At 46.9% G+C, this 15,570-nt stretch overlaps 1 protein-coding gene across 1 annotated transcript in view; it reads left to right on the top strand.

The window, feature by feature from the left end:
- LACTB (lactamase beta) overlaps nucleotides 1–15,570 on the top strand; it is a 229,285-nt gene that overhangs the window by 88,949 nt on the left and 124,766 nt on the right. The window contains exons 4-5 of the mRNA XM_078685276.1: nucleotides 78–149; nucleotides 422–719. Coding sequence (XP_078541402.1) covers nucleotides 78–149; nucleotides 422–719 — 370 coding nt within the window. The remainder of the gene's footprint in view (nucleotides 1–77; nucleotides 150–421; nucleotides 720–15,570) is intronic.

The raw sequence follows: 15,570 nt of genomic DNA, 5'->3' as shown, positions 1-15,570 counted from the left end.
AACCATGAGTTGTGTAAGAAGTTGATTTCTTTGGCGGGAAAACTATTTAATTTGGTAATTGTGTTTGGTTTTGGCAGGTCACCATTACCACCAGACTATTGGTCTCACATTTGAGCGGGATTCGTCATTATGAAAAGGATGTAACTAAGGTATGCAATAATACATTGTTTGTAACTCCAAAGTATTTCGATATGGGAAGCAATAGAAGCCTGCTTACTGTCAAACCAGCTGAATCCCATAGTATCTTGTAATGATTGTGCAATTCTGTTTATATTTTAAAACCCTAAAGTGTTAAGTATTTCAGACACTATATAAAATAAACATACATCTTGATATAGGCTCTGACAAATTCTGCAATTTTCATTGTAGTTTGTGACCTGATATTAAATATATCTAATGCAAACTTTAAAACTGTAACAAGGCACGAGAGAAAATTTCCAAGAAAGGATCGAAATCAGCCAAAGATGCCACCAGTTTGAAGACCCTAGAAGCTGTAAAAGGCAAGGAGCCTGCCAAGGACAAAGCAGATCACACCAGTGAAAAGGGCACCGCTGTCAAAGCCAAGGAAGAACTGGGAAGTGACCGTAAAGAAGAGAGCTCTTCTCTTGCTAAAAAAGAAAAGGAATTTGATGCAGAAGAGTATTACTTGAAAGAAAAATTTGAAAGTGTGATCGAGTCTCTGAAGCTGTTTAAGAATGATCCTTTGGTCTTTAAACCAGGTAAGCTCCTGAAGCTCTTTATTCATAGTTGTTCACAGTTTGAGACCTGGAAGATCGCAGGTGAAATAACAGCTTTCTCACAACTTTTAGAATCAATCATTTTTTTTATTTTTTTAGAATCAATCGTTTTTTCTCACAACTTTTAATGGGATGGGATCATGACCTCTGGAGACCTTGAATGCTCAGTAAAGTCACCTTTTCTTCCTTCTACATTTGCAAACCACTGCCCATATTAAATATAACGATCCAAATTACATATGATCACCAAGATTATTCTGTCTTTAGTATGAAAACAAATGTAACTACTGTTTAGGAGTTTCTATGAATACATGTTTTATGCTCTGTTATCTCATTGCATGTTTTAATTGGTGAAGGGAAGAAGTTAATGGGCACATATTTAAATGTGTTATTATTAAGGGAAAATGTTACAACTGTAAAAAATCCACAATTCTTTAATTTATACTGTTGTAATTTATCCAGTGGTGTGCACTAGTTAATTAACGGGTCCAATTTCCACCTCTTAACACTATTGATTGCAATCTTTGCCTAGCCAGATACTACATTATAATAATAATAATAATGAGACAACTCTATCTATCTTGTCTGTATATCCGCAAATATATGCCAACACGTCTAAAGCAAAACAGTAATCCAAAATATTTATAATACGGGATTTTAGGCTAGGCATATAAATATTACCATATATCTTCCTTGAATTTGACTCTAATAATTTTTTCGAAGCCGGCTCAGCAGGCTCACTCTTCTTGTGGGATCAAGGCTAAATTCCTAATGAAAATCTTAATTTTCTCCAAATCCACAATGTGAGAAAGGTTGCAAGAGCTGCTAGATTCAGCTATGTCACCTCTACCTTGGAAACAATAAAGTATACGAAAAATATAGATAGCTGGAATTTTTTACCTCATCACATCTCAACCTAACGTTATTTTGTAAGCAGAAGCTACTGGGCCCAACTGTTGGACTTCACCTTTTACTTCCTATGTCCCAGTGCTTGCCCTACTATGGATGCCTAGCAACTGGGCCTGAACTGGATGTATAATCACTTATCCCAGATGGAGTTGACATTGCTACCATCCTAAGTTTCTCTCTCTCAAGAGCTATTCTTTCCCTCTTCAGCTCTCTTTCCTATTCCTTCTGTTTCTCCTGCTACTCTTTCCATATCTCCTCCTTTTCTCTCTGTTTCTGTTCCTTCTCTCGCAGTTTCTCTTCCTGGGTCCTTTCCTCCTGTCATTCTTGCCTCCTCTCAACTTGTTCCCGCTAGTCTTATCTTCTCCCTTTTCCTCTTATTTAGTCTTTGCCTTCTGTAGAGTTGTGGAAAATTAGTGCGTTTTGGTGAACATTATCTGCGCCATCTTGCCTCTTCCCCTGATGCCACACTTTTGTCGTGCGCGCCCGCCATTTTAAGATGCCCCGATCAGAACCAACCCTTTTGCATGCCGCTGGCCCCTGACATAGCCCTTTGCCTTCGCTAAGCCTGCCCGCTGACCACCCCCCTGCTTGCACCTGCCTGGAGTCATAAACCCCTCTTCGGCGCTGCTCTGCCCCCGGCCCTCATCCTGTTCCCAGCGCGACACCTCCCTGCTTTCCTTTCATGATCTCCGGCCCTTAGATGCAAACCCCCTTTTTCCCCGTGTGCCCGTTTTGTCCTCCCCGTTCCCAAGCCGACACCCAGCTCTGCCGATACCACCCTCGCCCCTCCCCGTACAATAGAAAGCTTCCCCCATCAAAGAAATCCCCGGGTTGATCAAAGCCCCCACCCCATGAGATCCAATCAGACTCCCCTCATCCCGTGAATCGGCGGATTATCCAGCTGCGCGATGCTCACCACCTGTTGTGATTAGGGTGGGGACTTCAACTGTAAATGTGTGTGGGAACGGGCCCCAAAGGGGGATTCCGGGTAGGTCTTTCCGTATATCAAAGCTTTGTCACATGTATGTAAACTGCAATAAAAACCATAAACACTGTATATAAGGGGCCAGGCCTCAAACGTAAGTTAGAGCACCTCAGAACGATACCTTCTGTCCGTTTCGTTGTGTTCTCCTCCGGAGAGAATAAAAAACCTTGTTTCCTGCTTTCTAGTCTCCAGCGCCTGCCTCTTCATTGATTTAAATAACTAGAGGGTCACAGAGGCAATACCGCCGGGCAAATATCGATTGTCCCCGACCCGATTGAAACTGTTTTTACAATTGGCGCCCAACGTCGGGCCCATCAGCGACTCGTGGATCCAGTGGGAGAGGTCCCGACGACAGAGTGAACGACTGCAACGATCGGGAGAGCTCTTGCCCAATAGACCCTCGTCTGGCAGCCGATCATCCGAACTTCACTAGTTCCGAACAGACCTCTCTCGAGTGATCTACGGTCCTGACTGGGAACCATCAGGAGTGCCGTGAGAAATACGAGAAAAAGAGGACGATCGGGCGCTGGATTCGGAAGACAAGAAACTGTCCACATGGTCCGGGTAAGGTCGTGTTGCCACGACTAGTTGCGAAATTTGTCTTGATTGCTTGATTGTTCAAAATACTAGTATTGCCTTGTTTATTTTTATTTAGAGATTCACTGTCTGCAAACGGAGAAGCAACAGGCTCTCTCTCCCTTTGCAAGCAGTGGAGGATAAGTAGGGTAGCAGCCGTGCTTGTTCTTTTTCTCCCCCACTCAATAATTGCTTGAAACTGAACTGTTGTTCACAAACTATTGTTTCCTGGAGATTCTCTGTCTGCAAGCAGGGAAGAGACCATCCTTTTTGCAGATAGTGAAAAGGGTAGGTGACGCAGATCTTTGCGGTCCTACTCATTCTCCCCATTGTTATTTTGTTGGTCTATTGGTTTTTTTGGGATCCATGAGGTATTCACTGCCTGCAAACAACGTAGAATAGAAATATTCTATCTAGTCTTTGCACCTAGTGATAAGATAGGCAGTGCTGACTTTTTAGTCCCTCGTTACGAGCCGTCATGTCTGTCTTCTCCCCATTGATAAATAGCCTGTTTAGCCCGGACCGGGTGTTAGAGGTGGACCATATGGCTCCACTAGAAGGCACCCCTAATAAGGACATGTTCATAAACTATGGGTTAGTTACCATAGCTTATAATAAATTATGGCACAGGTATACCGAAGATAGCCAAGACAAACAGTGGCCACTGGCAGGATCCTTCGACCTTGATAAAATAGAAACGTTAGAAATAGCCCTTCGAAATAATAAGACGACGCCAATTATGCTCGACAGTCTCGGTATGTGGCGCAGAGAGGCTACGAAACGACAGAGAAAAGACGAGGATAAACCAAGTAGGGAAATATACCGACAGGACAACCCCAGGACACCGCTACCCACAACTTATCCCCCGACACTATACAAAGGACGACCAGACTTAGGGTCAAACCAATGCGCTTTTTGTAGGTATGTCGGACACTGGAAAGCCCAATGCCCGACTCTACTGAGCGTGAGTAGAAGCAAAGGGCCGACAGGAACGACAGACCGACAGTACGAGAAAAGGCGCGAGACAGAGAAGAACCCGACTTACATAGACAGGCCAGACAGAACCACCACGTTTGATTATGCCCGATGGCACAGATTTCGCCAGGAAAATCTCAGCGGCATGATCAAGTTCTCCTAGGTCGGGCAATGTCAAGACGGGAACCCAGCCTCGTTTAAAATTCACAGACGGAAAGGGATAATTATGACCAATAACTGTTTCTTATATTTGTCTTGGGTCTTTGTATGTCGTACTTGTACTGTCCCCCGTCTGAGTTCGTGTGTATGTAATGTACAAATCTGCGTCATCCCTTTTACACGTGTTTCCGTGTTACTCGACCCCTGTTAGCAGAAACTTAGCATAAAAGCAACCTGGAAAGAAAGAAATGATAAAACAAAATCCGTAGAACATTAATAAACTTGAACTTTTAATTTAAACACAACAAACAAGGAATAATAACGATAAACTGTAGAAAATGGAAGTCAAACAGAACATTCGCCCCCCCCCCCATTCTGGAACCTTCCAAAGTAGGGCAGGGTTACGGCTACGCCCAACCAACGGCAACCCATATAAGGCGAGCCCCGCCGCCAACTCTTGGTCAGGAAATCTTAACGTATGGGGGAGCCGGAGGAGAGGCGGGAGCCCGCAGCCTGGGCATTTGCAGGTAGTCCCGCCACATGTCTCTTTGGCCGGCCGCAACGGGCCTGGAAAGACTAAGGTAGTCCCGCCACATGTCAAGAGGAGAGCGAGGCACCTCTTCCTTTTCTCTTCCGTCACGGCCGCAGCAGTCCTGGACGGCGGGATGTCCTGCACGTACCTCCACAACAATTTGTCCGAGTTGGGCTGGGAGGGAGAGGCGACGCGGACGAGCCTCTCCCACCTCCACCGGTAGGAGGTTTCCCAGCCCCCAGCCCGGCGCCGAACACCCCCAGTCAGGCGATGGTGCCCATACTTCCACAGCACCGGACACACCATGACGGCACCCCAGTACTTGCGCAGCACCGAACACACAATGGTGGCACCCCAGTATTTGCGCAGCACCGAACGTACAATGGTGACGCTTGGGGAACACCGGATGTGGAGAGGCCTTCATGCAGGGCGATGAAAAGGAGCGGCATGGAGTGCACCGGGAGAAGGAGACGATGTGAACGAGTCTCCCTCGCCCCCCCCCGGTGGGGGCATCACAGCTGCACCCCAGCTGAACGTCCCGCTCTCACAAAACAGGGACCTCTTCCCTTCACTCCAAAGGGTCTCTTCCATTCTTGCAAACTCGACGAGAGTGGCCCCTGTAGGGCCTCAAAATGGCGTCTGGATCCGCTGGAAGGCGGGCCCCGGCCACTAGAGTAACTTTGGCCAGCCATACAACTCGAACATTTGTCCCATGGAGCACGAGCCCCCATCTCCGACAGCATCTCCGCAGCCTTGAAGATCATGCAAAGGTCCCCGGCGGAGCCTTCGGCCTTAGCAGGTTTCCGGTAAGGGACGGCTGCTTCGATCGCCAACGAAACAAACATGACATTGCCACACCTTCTGTTAGCGTGAATTCTAGAACTGCCGAAAAGGACTCTGGTCCAGAACCGCCGAAAAGGACTCTGGTCCAAACTGCCAGTAATGGAAACATTTCCCCCTGATGCTGCTTCCGGACTGTGCCGGCCCCGCCCAAAATGGCGCTGGTATCAATCGGAACTAGTTCCTTCGCACTAATATAAACTTGATGTTCTGAGATTTTTGTGATCCTTTGTACACTTGGCTAGAAAAGACAAGGAGAGCTCACTCGACGAACAGTATGAAAGGATCCCCGTTACAAATGTTGATTACGAATATACAATGTATTATATTTTTATAACTGATGTAAACCTCATTTACGATGTGTACGTACGGTATGCATATAGGAAATCTGATTACAACTGTTATGATTATGTTTCTAAATTATGAAAATATATGCCCCCGAACCCCCGGCCAATTAATAGACGTTTTAGTCTCTTACAAATGAATGAGTAAAACTTTCCGATGTTTTTTACTGTTGCAAACGACACCCCCCACTGTACGCACTTTAGCCATTGCCACGACCGACCAAATACGACCACACCCTCCTAATCCATATGCTGAAATGAATTTGCAAATTAAAGTCTTTGAAACTATGGACGGGTATTGCATGTTTTATTTTAAAACAATATGGGATGGGTAGGAAAGTTCTTTTTCTGTGCACCCTACTCTGCTCTCTCTTTAAGGTTAAAGGAAGATGGTTGCCCGGCCTTGGAGGACGGATCGGATCGACAACCCGACGCTCCGCATTAAAAGTACGCGACTGACTCATGAACTCTCGCGTAGAGGAAGACCGTGACTTCCAAGGATGGGTAAAACGAATGGTGTAAATGAGGGAATGTAAAAGGAGGGTGAAATGAAATAATGTAAATATTGTAAAGTACAACGTTCCGAAGTAGCAGGGACCCAAGAACCGAAGAACTTTAGAACGCCACGGCGTCGAAAGAGGTTTAAGGATCCCGATAGTGAGATATATCCTTTGACTAGATACCTCGCACTAGGCACCTCTGGTTTCCTTTTTATGTTTCCCCGCACACGCCCTACATGAACACACTACCCCCCCTCGACTCCGAAAACCATATCCCCGGGGACCCTGCCCCAAGGAGGAAAAGACGAGTAAGAGGTAAGTAAAGGACTTATGAATCCATGTATTTGAATGCGCGCGAATGCTGTCTCCCCCACCCCCCCCTCTTTTCCTCCCTCTGCAGGTTACGTCAGAAATTACAGCCGAGGTGTGGCGAAGATCTGAGACCTGAGACCTTGCCATGTCTAAATACACGAAACGGACTAGCGCCGCAGGGTGGTGCCCAAGCACGCCTGCAAACTACTCACGTATCGAACAAGCCCGAAAAATTAGCACAACCTGATAAAAAGTGACCACCCTTAAACCAGACCGGAAGAATGAACCCATGTCACGTATGATGCGAAACTGTGAGGGAATGTGTGTGTGTGTGTGACTGAAGCATTGACCCAACTGGTCAAAGGACCGAGAATGCGAGAAAGTGCGACAAAATGGTACCTCCTTTTTCCTCTTTCCTTTTCTCAAAGCACGTCCCCTCTACCCTGCCTAATGCTCAAACTGCGTGATTACAAGATTCTACCGCGGACCCGTGAATACCCTTTACTGTGTAATGCACTAAATAGCCTTTCTTGAATGCACTGCCGCCCTCTCCGTTGCACGTGCACTATTTAGCCTGCCGTTGCACACTCTCTCTCTCTCTCTCTCTCTCTCTCTCTCTCTCCCTCTCTCTCTCTCTCTCTCTCTCTCTCTCTCTCTCTCTCTCTCTCTCTCTCTCTCTATTTTTGCACTACCACTCTCCCGAGTGGTTAGCCCCGAAATTGGCAGATCGCCACCCCTAGCACACCACCTAATTGGCTTCAAATACCGTCAGTATTTGCACAAACATTTGTCTTTAATACAATCACCCTGAGGCCGCGTCATTACCTCTCCTTTTCCGATAGAAGTCAATGAACCCAGGTTGGGCCGTAAGGGAAAGGACAGGTAAGACGACAGAGGTTCCCTAATCTGGCCCGAAATAAGGGAACTACATGTCAACGGCTCCTATAGTACAACACAAGGACCTCAGAATACGCGACCTTCCCCTCCCCGAATCGTCGCAATACCCAAACCAGAAAAACGATCACCCCCGCTACCTCCCCTGTCTATGTCCCTGGTTGTCTCCCATAAAACCCCTGTCCTTCCTAGTTAAGTAACCGGGCTGTAAAAGGTTACGTAGGACCCAGAATGATGTTTTACAAGGTTAACAGACTAGACCAAGGTAAAGAAATCATCAAAATGAACCCCGCAGTAGTTGAAAAACAGGATGCACCGATAGAAAGGAAATGTTTAGCCATGTTCGTCTCTCAGCAAAATACCTGTGTAGTACCATGTTGACGACTCACTGTACCCTTTTGTAAATGTGAAACTCTAGAGAACGGCATATCTTTGCCAGATTTGTCTCCCGAAGGTGGGTTACCATCAGATGAACCGTCATGCCTGTAATAAATGATTATGAAGGAAGGTCATAGTAAATCCAGCAGGTCCGCCACCGGTCATTCATATGCCAGTTGTGTACGTTAAAAATGACGGACATTTTCATTCTTTGCCTGGAGCTGGGAGAGAAATAGACTTTTTTGATTATCTTCATCCGAAAATTTTCTAAAAAACTGTCTTTTCAAACTTGTTTAAGGGTACTGCTGTTGGAGGAGAGAAGGACCGGATGTGGGAGCACGAGGCCCGACTGCAGACTAAGGGACACCTGCGACATTAGCCAAGGCGAGACCACGACTGAAAAGAGCTGCAGGACGAGGCACTGTTTTCGACAGCATGAAAAGAAAGGGTCGACCTGATGCCCCTGCTCGACGTCCAGTGCCTGTCGACAAGTCCCCGCTCTCCGAATTCCGTCACACGCCCGCCTATTTGAAGTCTCTCGTTCCCCTAGTTTGTTCCTAATTTGGCCTTGCTCCATCCCCCTTTTTCCTCTGACCTACCCTATGGACTGTCTTGAACGCTCTTCTTCCATCGGAACTTTCTGACAATCACCTCAAAGGACACGGGGCGAAAAGGACCTTTCCGACCAGAAACGCGAGGAAAGGGTCGTGCCCTGCAACGCAGAACTTAGAACAGAGCCGGACTTGTAGCTCCACCGCCGGTGCTCAACAGCGCCAACGAAAGACCACAAAGAACAATGAGAACTCGTAAACTTCGAACATTTGACATCCTCAAACCACCGTTTTTTTCTACGCCTCATTTCTCTCCCAGCCACCATTGTATTGATCCTGCTCCAATCCGAATCCGAAATATGTATTAACCTGCCAGTTTATGTTATGATATGTACTTGCTGCTCGCCGTTTTTTGTATTTCATTCCTATGACTTTCCTGCTGAACAAATTTATCAAAGTTCATCAAATAGGTGCACCTCCTAAAAACTAGAAACCTCAAAATGTATTGTTTACAACTCTTTATCTTGGGTTTCCTACCGTTTTCTCTCTCATGCTCACCACAATAGACCCGAGTAGAAAATGAACCAACAAGATGTCTTGAATATGTTAAAGGAGGGACTGTGGAAAATTAGTGCGTTTTGGTGAACATTATCTGCGCCATCTTGCCTCTTCCCCTGATGCCACACTTTTGTCGTGCGCGCCCGCCATTTTAAGATGCCCCGATCAGAACCAACCCTTTTGCATGCCGCTGGCCCCTGACATAGCCCTTTGCCTTCGCTAAGCCTGCCCGCTGACCACCCCCCTGCTTGCACCTGCCTGGAGTCATAAACCCCTCTTCGGCGCTGCTCTGCCCCCGGCCCTCATCCTGTTCCCAGCGCGACACCTCCCTGCTTTCCTTTCATGATCTCCGGCCCTTAGATGCAAACCCCCTTTTTCCCCGTGTGCCCGTTTTGTCCTCCCCGTTCCCAAGCCGACACCCAGCTCTGCCGATACCACCCTCGCCCCTCCCCGTACAATAGAAAGCTTCCCCCATCAAAGAAATCCCCGGGTTGATCAAAGCCCCCACCCCATGAGATCCAATCAGACTCCCCTCATCCCGTGAATCGGCGGATTATCCAGCTGCGCGATGCTCACCACCTGTTGTGATTAGGGTGGGGACTTCAACTGTAAATGTGTGTGGGAACGGGCCCCAAAGGGGAATTCCGGGTAGGTCTTTCCGTATATCAAAGCTTTGTCACATGTATGTAAACTGCAATAAAAACCATAAACACTGTATATAAGGGGCCAGGCCTCAAACGTAAGTTAGAGCACCTCAGAACGATACCTTCTGTCCGTTTCGTTGTGTTCTCCTCCGGAGAGAATAAAAAACCTTGTTTCCTGCTTTCTAGTCTCCAGCGCCTGCCTCTTCATTGATTTAAATAACTAGAGGGTCACAGAGGCAATACCGCCGGGCAAATATCGATTGTCCCCGACCCGATTGAAACTGTTTTTACAGAGTCAACTGCAAGCTTGGGGTCTATGCCAGACTCAACCCTCCCAAGGAATTCACACCTGGAATTGGTGACAGTGGTACCCTAGAAATTCAAGGTGGTGCAAACACTAGAGGTATTCTAAAAACTAAAGGTGGTGAGTGTCTTGGCGAAACTCTGGAAAATGGATTAGGGGACACACTGTGTGCATGTCTGGAATTGATCTGTCCTGAGGGGTTCCTAGAGCCTGAATCCACAGCACTCTCTTCCTGGGTTCCTCACATATTTACCTTCCCAGAGTCAACTACAGCCTGTTCCCTTTCACCCAGTGTCTCAAACGGATCCCTAATAAAATAAGCAATGACCTCTCTGTCCCTACTCCTGAGAACCCTCCCTATATAAACCCTTCATCTGATCTGTGGACATGGTGTTAAGGTCTATTCCCAACCCTGTGTTCTCCATTGTCTATGTGTGCTGACTTTGTGTGTAAAAACTGGACTTATTATATTGCTGGCGTAAATTGGAAATGGTCAATGCCACACCTGTATCCAAGTGTTAGGCGCCCCAACGCTTGCTGCCAATTGCCAGTACCCCGATAAGAGAGCCAGGGGGCAAGCAAGATCGGATTGGCCCAACCATTGGGGTTGAGACCTTTTACTTCTAATGTTCCAGGCCCCAACCTACAATGGATCCCGAGCAACTTTGTCAAGCACCTCTTCATCACTTGAATCTTAGTTGTAGAATCGAGCAGTCCAAGTCTTCTCAGGGAAGAGGTAGCTACAAGGGTGAACACCAGGGTCACACTCAAAATACGTTCAAGCGCAGCAATAAATGATTGTCCAGTCCAATACTTTTTTTAAATGAAAAGAGCAGTATTTATATACAAACACAAAGTGAAATACGGCATACACAAGCAATACACACACCCCCCTAAGGTCAGGGCTCTAATGTTTAATGGCATTCCCCTGATTCCCACTTCCCTCTCACTAGTGGAAGTGGTTATTCCCCATTCACTGTTGGTGACATTCATGTTAGTGCCCACTAGCTGTCTGACTGTCTGGAGTCCTACTCCGACCCTTTTAGAAAAGTCAAAAGTGCAGAAGCACTCTATGGCAGACAAGTTCCCCTGGGCCATCTGGCCTGTAGTTCCGTCTTACCTGCACTAGCAAGGATTGTCTAACTGCTGTCTCAAGGAGCTTCTCTCTCACGGGTGCATCTGCAGAGCCTCGGCTGTGTGTTCTTGGTGTTTGCCCAATGCAGCAGTTAGTCTCTTTTGGTCTTTCTCTCTAGGGTGGTGGAGTGGGGGCCTCTCCTTACGACTATGTCATCCAATGGACTGCACTCTTTGTCTTCCTCCAGTGGTACCCTCTGGCATGTGGTGTCACCACGCCTGATCTTCACTCGGGCGATGGCCCGATCAACACAGCATCAGGTTCTCCTTCGCGGTGGCCCCTTTCGGCATCCGGGGTCGCCGACTGATACTGCACACCGGTGACTGCCCGATCGGCACAGCAATCTTCACAGTGGGCCCTCTGGCATAAAGGGGTTATCGACTTACACCTGCAACAGCCCGATGGGTGCAGCAAAGCACACTGCTCACTTTACAATGGCCCTTCTCTCACATCCAGGGGGGGTCACTGATGTAAGCCTGCACACAGGAAACAACCTGATCGGTGTAGCATCCGTCTCCTCACTCCTTGCTACAGGGATCTACTCTCACGGATCCACCTGTGGGCCTCGCTCCCTCCAGCTCTTCTCTTCCCCATAGGGCCCTCAGGGCTTGGCCAGCAGGCAGACACTGTTGCTCCAGGGGCAGGTGGTCTTCGATGTGCCTCTATGATGTCCCCTTACCCAGTTGTGAGACTGGCAGGCCTTACCCTCCAGCCCTGGTCACTGGCAGAAGACTTACAGAGCTTCCCCTCCTCACATAGTCCATCATGTTGCTTGACAGCTGACACATTTTGAGGGCCTCGAGTTCCACTTCTTATAGTCCATTTCCAGACACCAAATGTGAATTAGGATGTGAGTCTTTAAGTTTTTGTTGGGGATCTGCTTCCTTTTGAATTTGCACTCTCCTCTGCCTTGCCCTTCCACCAGAAACATTGAACACAGGCCATGGGGGTGACTAGAGGTTCACACCTGGATGCAACCACAATGATTTGTTTATCAAAAGCTTACCCTGGGGCCACTCCCTACTCTTTATGATTCTCGTATCAGCCTTGTTGAGATGTGCCCAGGCCCCTCACAGCGACCTCTCTATAAACAAAAGAGCACTCTTTGAAGTGTGCTGGAAAGCGTGGCTCTCCTGCCACCAGTGTGTGTCCCACCCAGCTCACAGGAATGTAGCAATTCATAAATCTGTCGGGGGGGGGGAGGTTCCTCTCCCTCCTCATGCTCCTCCAGTCAACCCTGGGACTCCCAAAATGGAATCCAGAATCTTCCATGTATTATAACATTGACTGACACACATAAACCCAGCACATTCATACAACACTTACTGCACAGCACTACACACTAACCTGGTGTAGGCCGAGGGTGAGTTAAGCACACAGCAGCAGAAGTTTATTTGACTGAGCCTGTAGGCCTCACTCCAATGACACAGGTAAAAAGCCTTTTCACCTCTACTAATCACTGCACAGTATGCTGCCCCCACAGCGCTCATTTTACTAACGCTTTTCAAAGGCATTGCCTTTACCACTATGAGGGTAGAACTGTGGGCACGCCTCCCGGTCCAGCAAGACTGCAGTCTGTGAGACAGGTCTATGCCATGGTGCACACACAAAATCCATGTTCGCCCATGATAACAAAAAATCAGCATCCAGGGATCCAGACTTCACTGCAGCGGTGGCAGCCAGGACAGGGGTACAAGTCTGTCACCATACAAGGGACCTTTCCGTCCCAAAGCCATACCACCTTATTTTGGATGCCAGCCATCTGCAAATCAGTCTTGACCCTGCTCCAATGGGAACAGTCCATCCCGAACTGCCAGGCCAGGTCCTTCCAGAGCCTGATCACAGGTAACCAAGGACAAGTTGAACCCTAGTTAGTGTTCATCAGCCAGGTATACCTTGGTTCTAGTGACACAGTGTGCATTGGACCCATGTCTGGACATACCCATCTCACTATGGGTGACAAACTAAGGTGTACAAAAAAAGTGATGGATCAAATGCTTAAATTAATCTCAGTCACTGGTAATTACTCAGGCTGCATTCCAGTCCAACGTTTTTTGCACATCAAGGCAACTCAGTTTGGACCCAGTCATATGCAAATCAGTCCGTACCCTGCTCCAATGGGAACGCTCCAACCGGACCTGCCAGGCTGACCTTACTAGTCTGGGATGTTCACATTGCTTAAATTTTTTATAAAAATGTTTTATTAAATTTTAACTGTAAAGAAACAAATCGGCTCGTATAGTTGCGTCAACAATACCATGCTGCCAACATTATCCTGCATGTCTATATAATTCTGTTTAAAATATACTGCTAGCGTCTGTATGCCTTCACTGCTTTTTGTCCGAGCGGTCTCAGGAAGTGGCTTTGGGGTACATTTTGTTATCCCCCTTTACGCTGCCTTGCAGGGTTCCTTCAGGTTCTTTCTGGAGCCCAACGCTCTTTAACCTCTATGTCACCCTCTTGCCAGTCTAGGAAGAAGCTATGGTTTTGCCCTTGTGCCGTACGCAGACGGTACTCCGATCATCATCTCGGTGACCAGTTCTGCTAGCCAGATAGCTACCAGGGTTCGCGACTGTATGGGCCACATTGCAAATCGGATGTTCGACAATTGTCTGAAACTAAATTCATCCAAGACTGAAGTTTTGCTGCTGGGAAACAATCCATCATTTTGGACAAACTGCTGGTGGCCGGGTTCAATTGGGCTCCTTACCCAAACCAGTGCCTAAAGCCAAAAATCTAGGTGTCATCTTTGACACCAAGCTGTCCTTTGAGGTTCAAATCCACTCAGCCACTTCTGCATGTTTCTTTATCTTGAAAATGTTGAGGAAAATTCTTCCGGAAATACCTATGGATCTAAGGAAGACGGTGGTATCAGTGCTGATTTCTTCAAGACTGGACTACTGTAATAGCCTCTTTTCCAGTGCTCCGCGGCGTAGCATCAACAAACTCCAAATGCAGCAGCAACAGTACTGTTGGGCATTTTTAAATTTGATTCAGTCTCTACAGCTTTAGTTCGACTCCACAGGCTATCAGTAGCAATAGGACCAAATGTAAATCATTATGTATCGCCTTTAAATCTCTTAATAACATGTGGCCAACACTGCTGACGAAATTTCTTAACACTCCTGCCAGAGCCCTCAGATCTGCCGAACTGGGAAACTTAATTGTTCAGCAGGGTGAGATGGGGTGGTAAGAGCTTCACGGCTACAACTGCTAGCCTTTGGAACTCATTGCCTACCACGTTGAAAAAAGAACCCAGTTTCTTTACATTTCGGAAGGGCCTTAAAACGTGGTTGTTTTCGGTTAAATTGTTTACTCCTCTGTTCGCACTGATTGGATCTAAGGCAGTACCTAGACACTCCAGGGTATTTGTCGCGTTTTATAAATTTCTCATCATCATCATTATCCTGTTCTTTTGCTGCCTTAGAAAATGCCACACTTTACATAAACCACATTTTAATAAACAGCTGAGAGATGGTGTACAAGTCTCTTATCACAAAGTTGGAGCGTTCCCATCTGGTTGTTGGCGTTCAAATATATTTCCTAATGCCTTGGTAGCACAGAAGGGCCACATTCCCCACACTGCCCCAGGAACACCAGAAGGTCAATAATCCTATATTTTTCTATCAGTGGCCATGCCCACAGATGGGGAAATATGGGATTTTTGACTTTCTTTTTTTTCCGGGGTTTGAAACGCCAACAACCAGATGGGAGCACTACAACTTTCTCATGATAGGAGACTTGTATGCAGCGAAGTAACTGAAAACATTTGCAAATGTTGTAGACACATAGAACGTACGAGCAAGGTATTCCTGGCATATGGCAGCCTCATAGAGGAAATGAATAAAAAAGTGGGATCCTGCAACAACAGAAACCGAGACACATTGCACTCTATAGGCGATAATGACATATTTGACACTTGTTACCTGAGTGAGCACTTCCACACTACAGTATATCTTATCTAGCCTAACATGCATGTTTTTTTATCTGAATTTATGGGCATTTTCTTTAAGCCTTTTAATTTCTTCAACTGCCTTTTAATTTCTTCAACTTAATTCAATTGTTACTCAGTTCATTACCATTCCCCATACACAAGTCGCTTAATTGACAGCGTATGCACACTTCCGTTATTTCATCTTGTATTCTCATATGCGGCCCGTCCATAGCTAGGAAGGTCTTGCCTTACTTCTTCCCTCTATTCTCTTTAGGCCATCGCCCATCCTTCCCTGTCTGGTCT

Source organism: Lissotriton helveticus, chromosome 3_2 (assembly GCF_964261635.1).
Source record: "Lissotriton helveticus chromosome 3_2, aLisHel1.1, whole genome shotgun sequence".
NCBI classification, from domain to species: Eukaryota; Metazoa; Chordata; class Amphibia; order Caudata; family Salamandridae; genus Lissotriton; species Lissotriton helveticus.
This window is presented reverse-complemented; position numbering and strand designations above follow the sequence as displayed.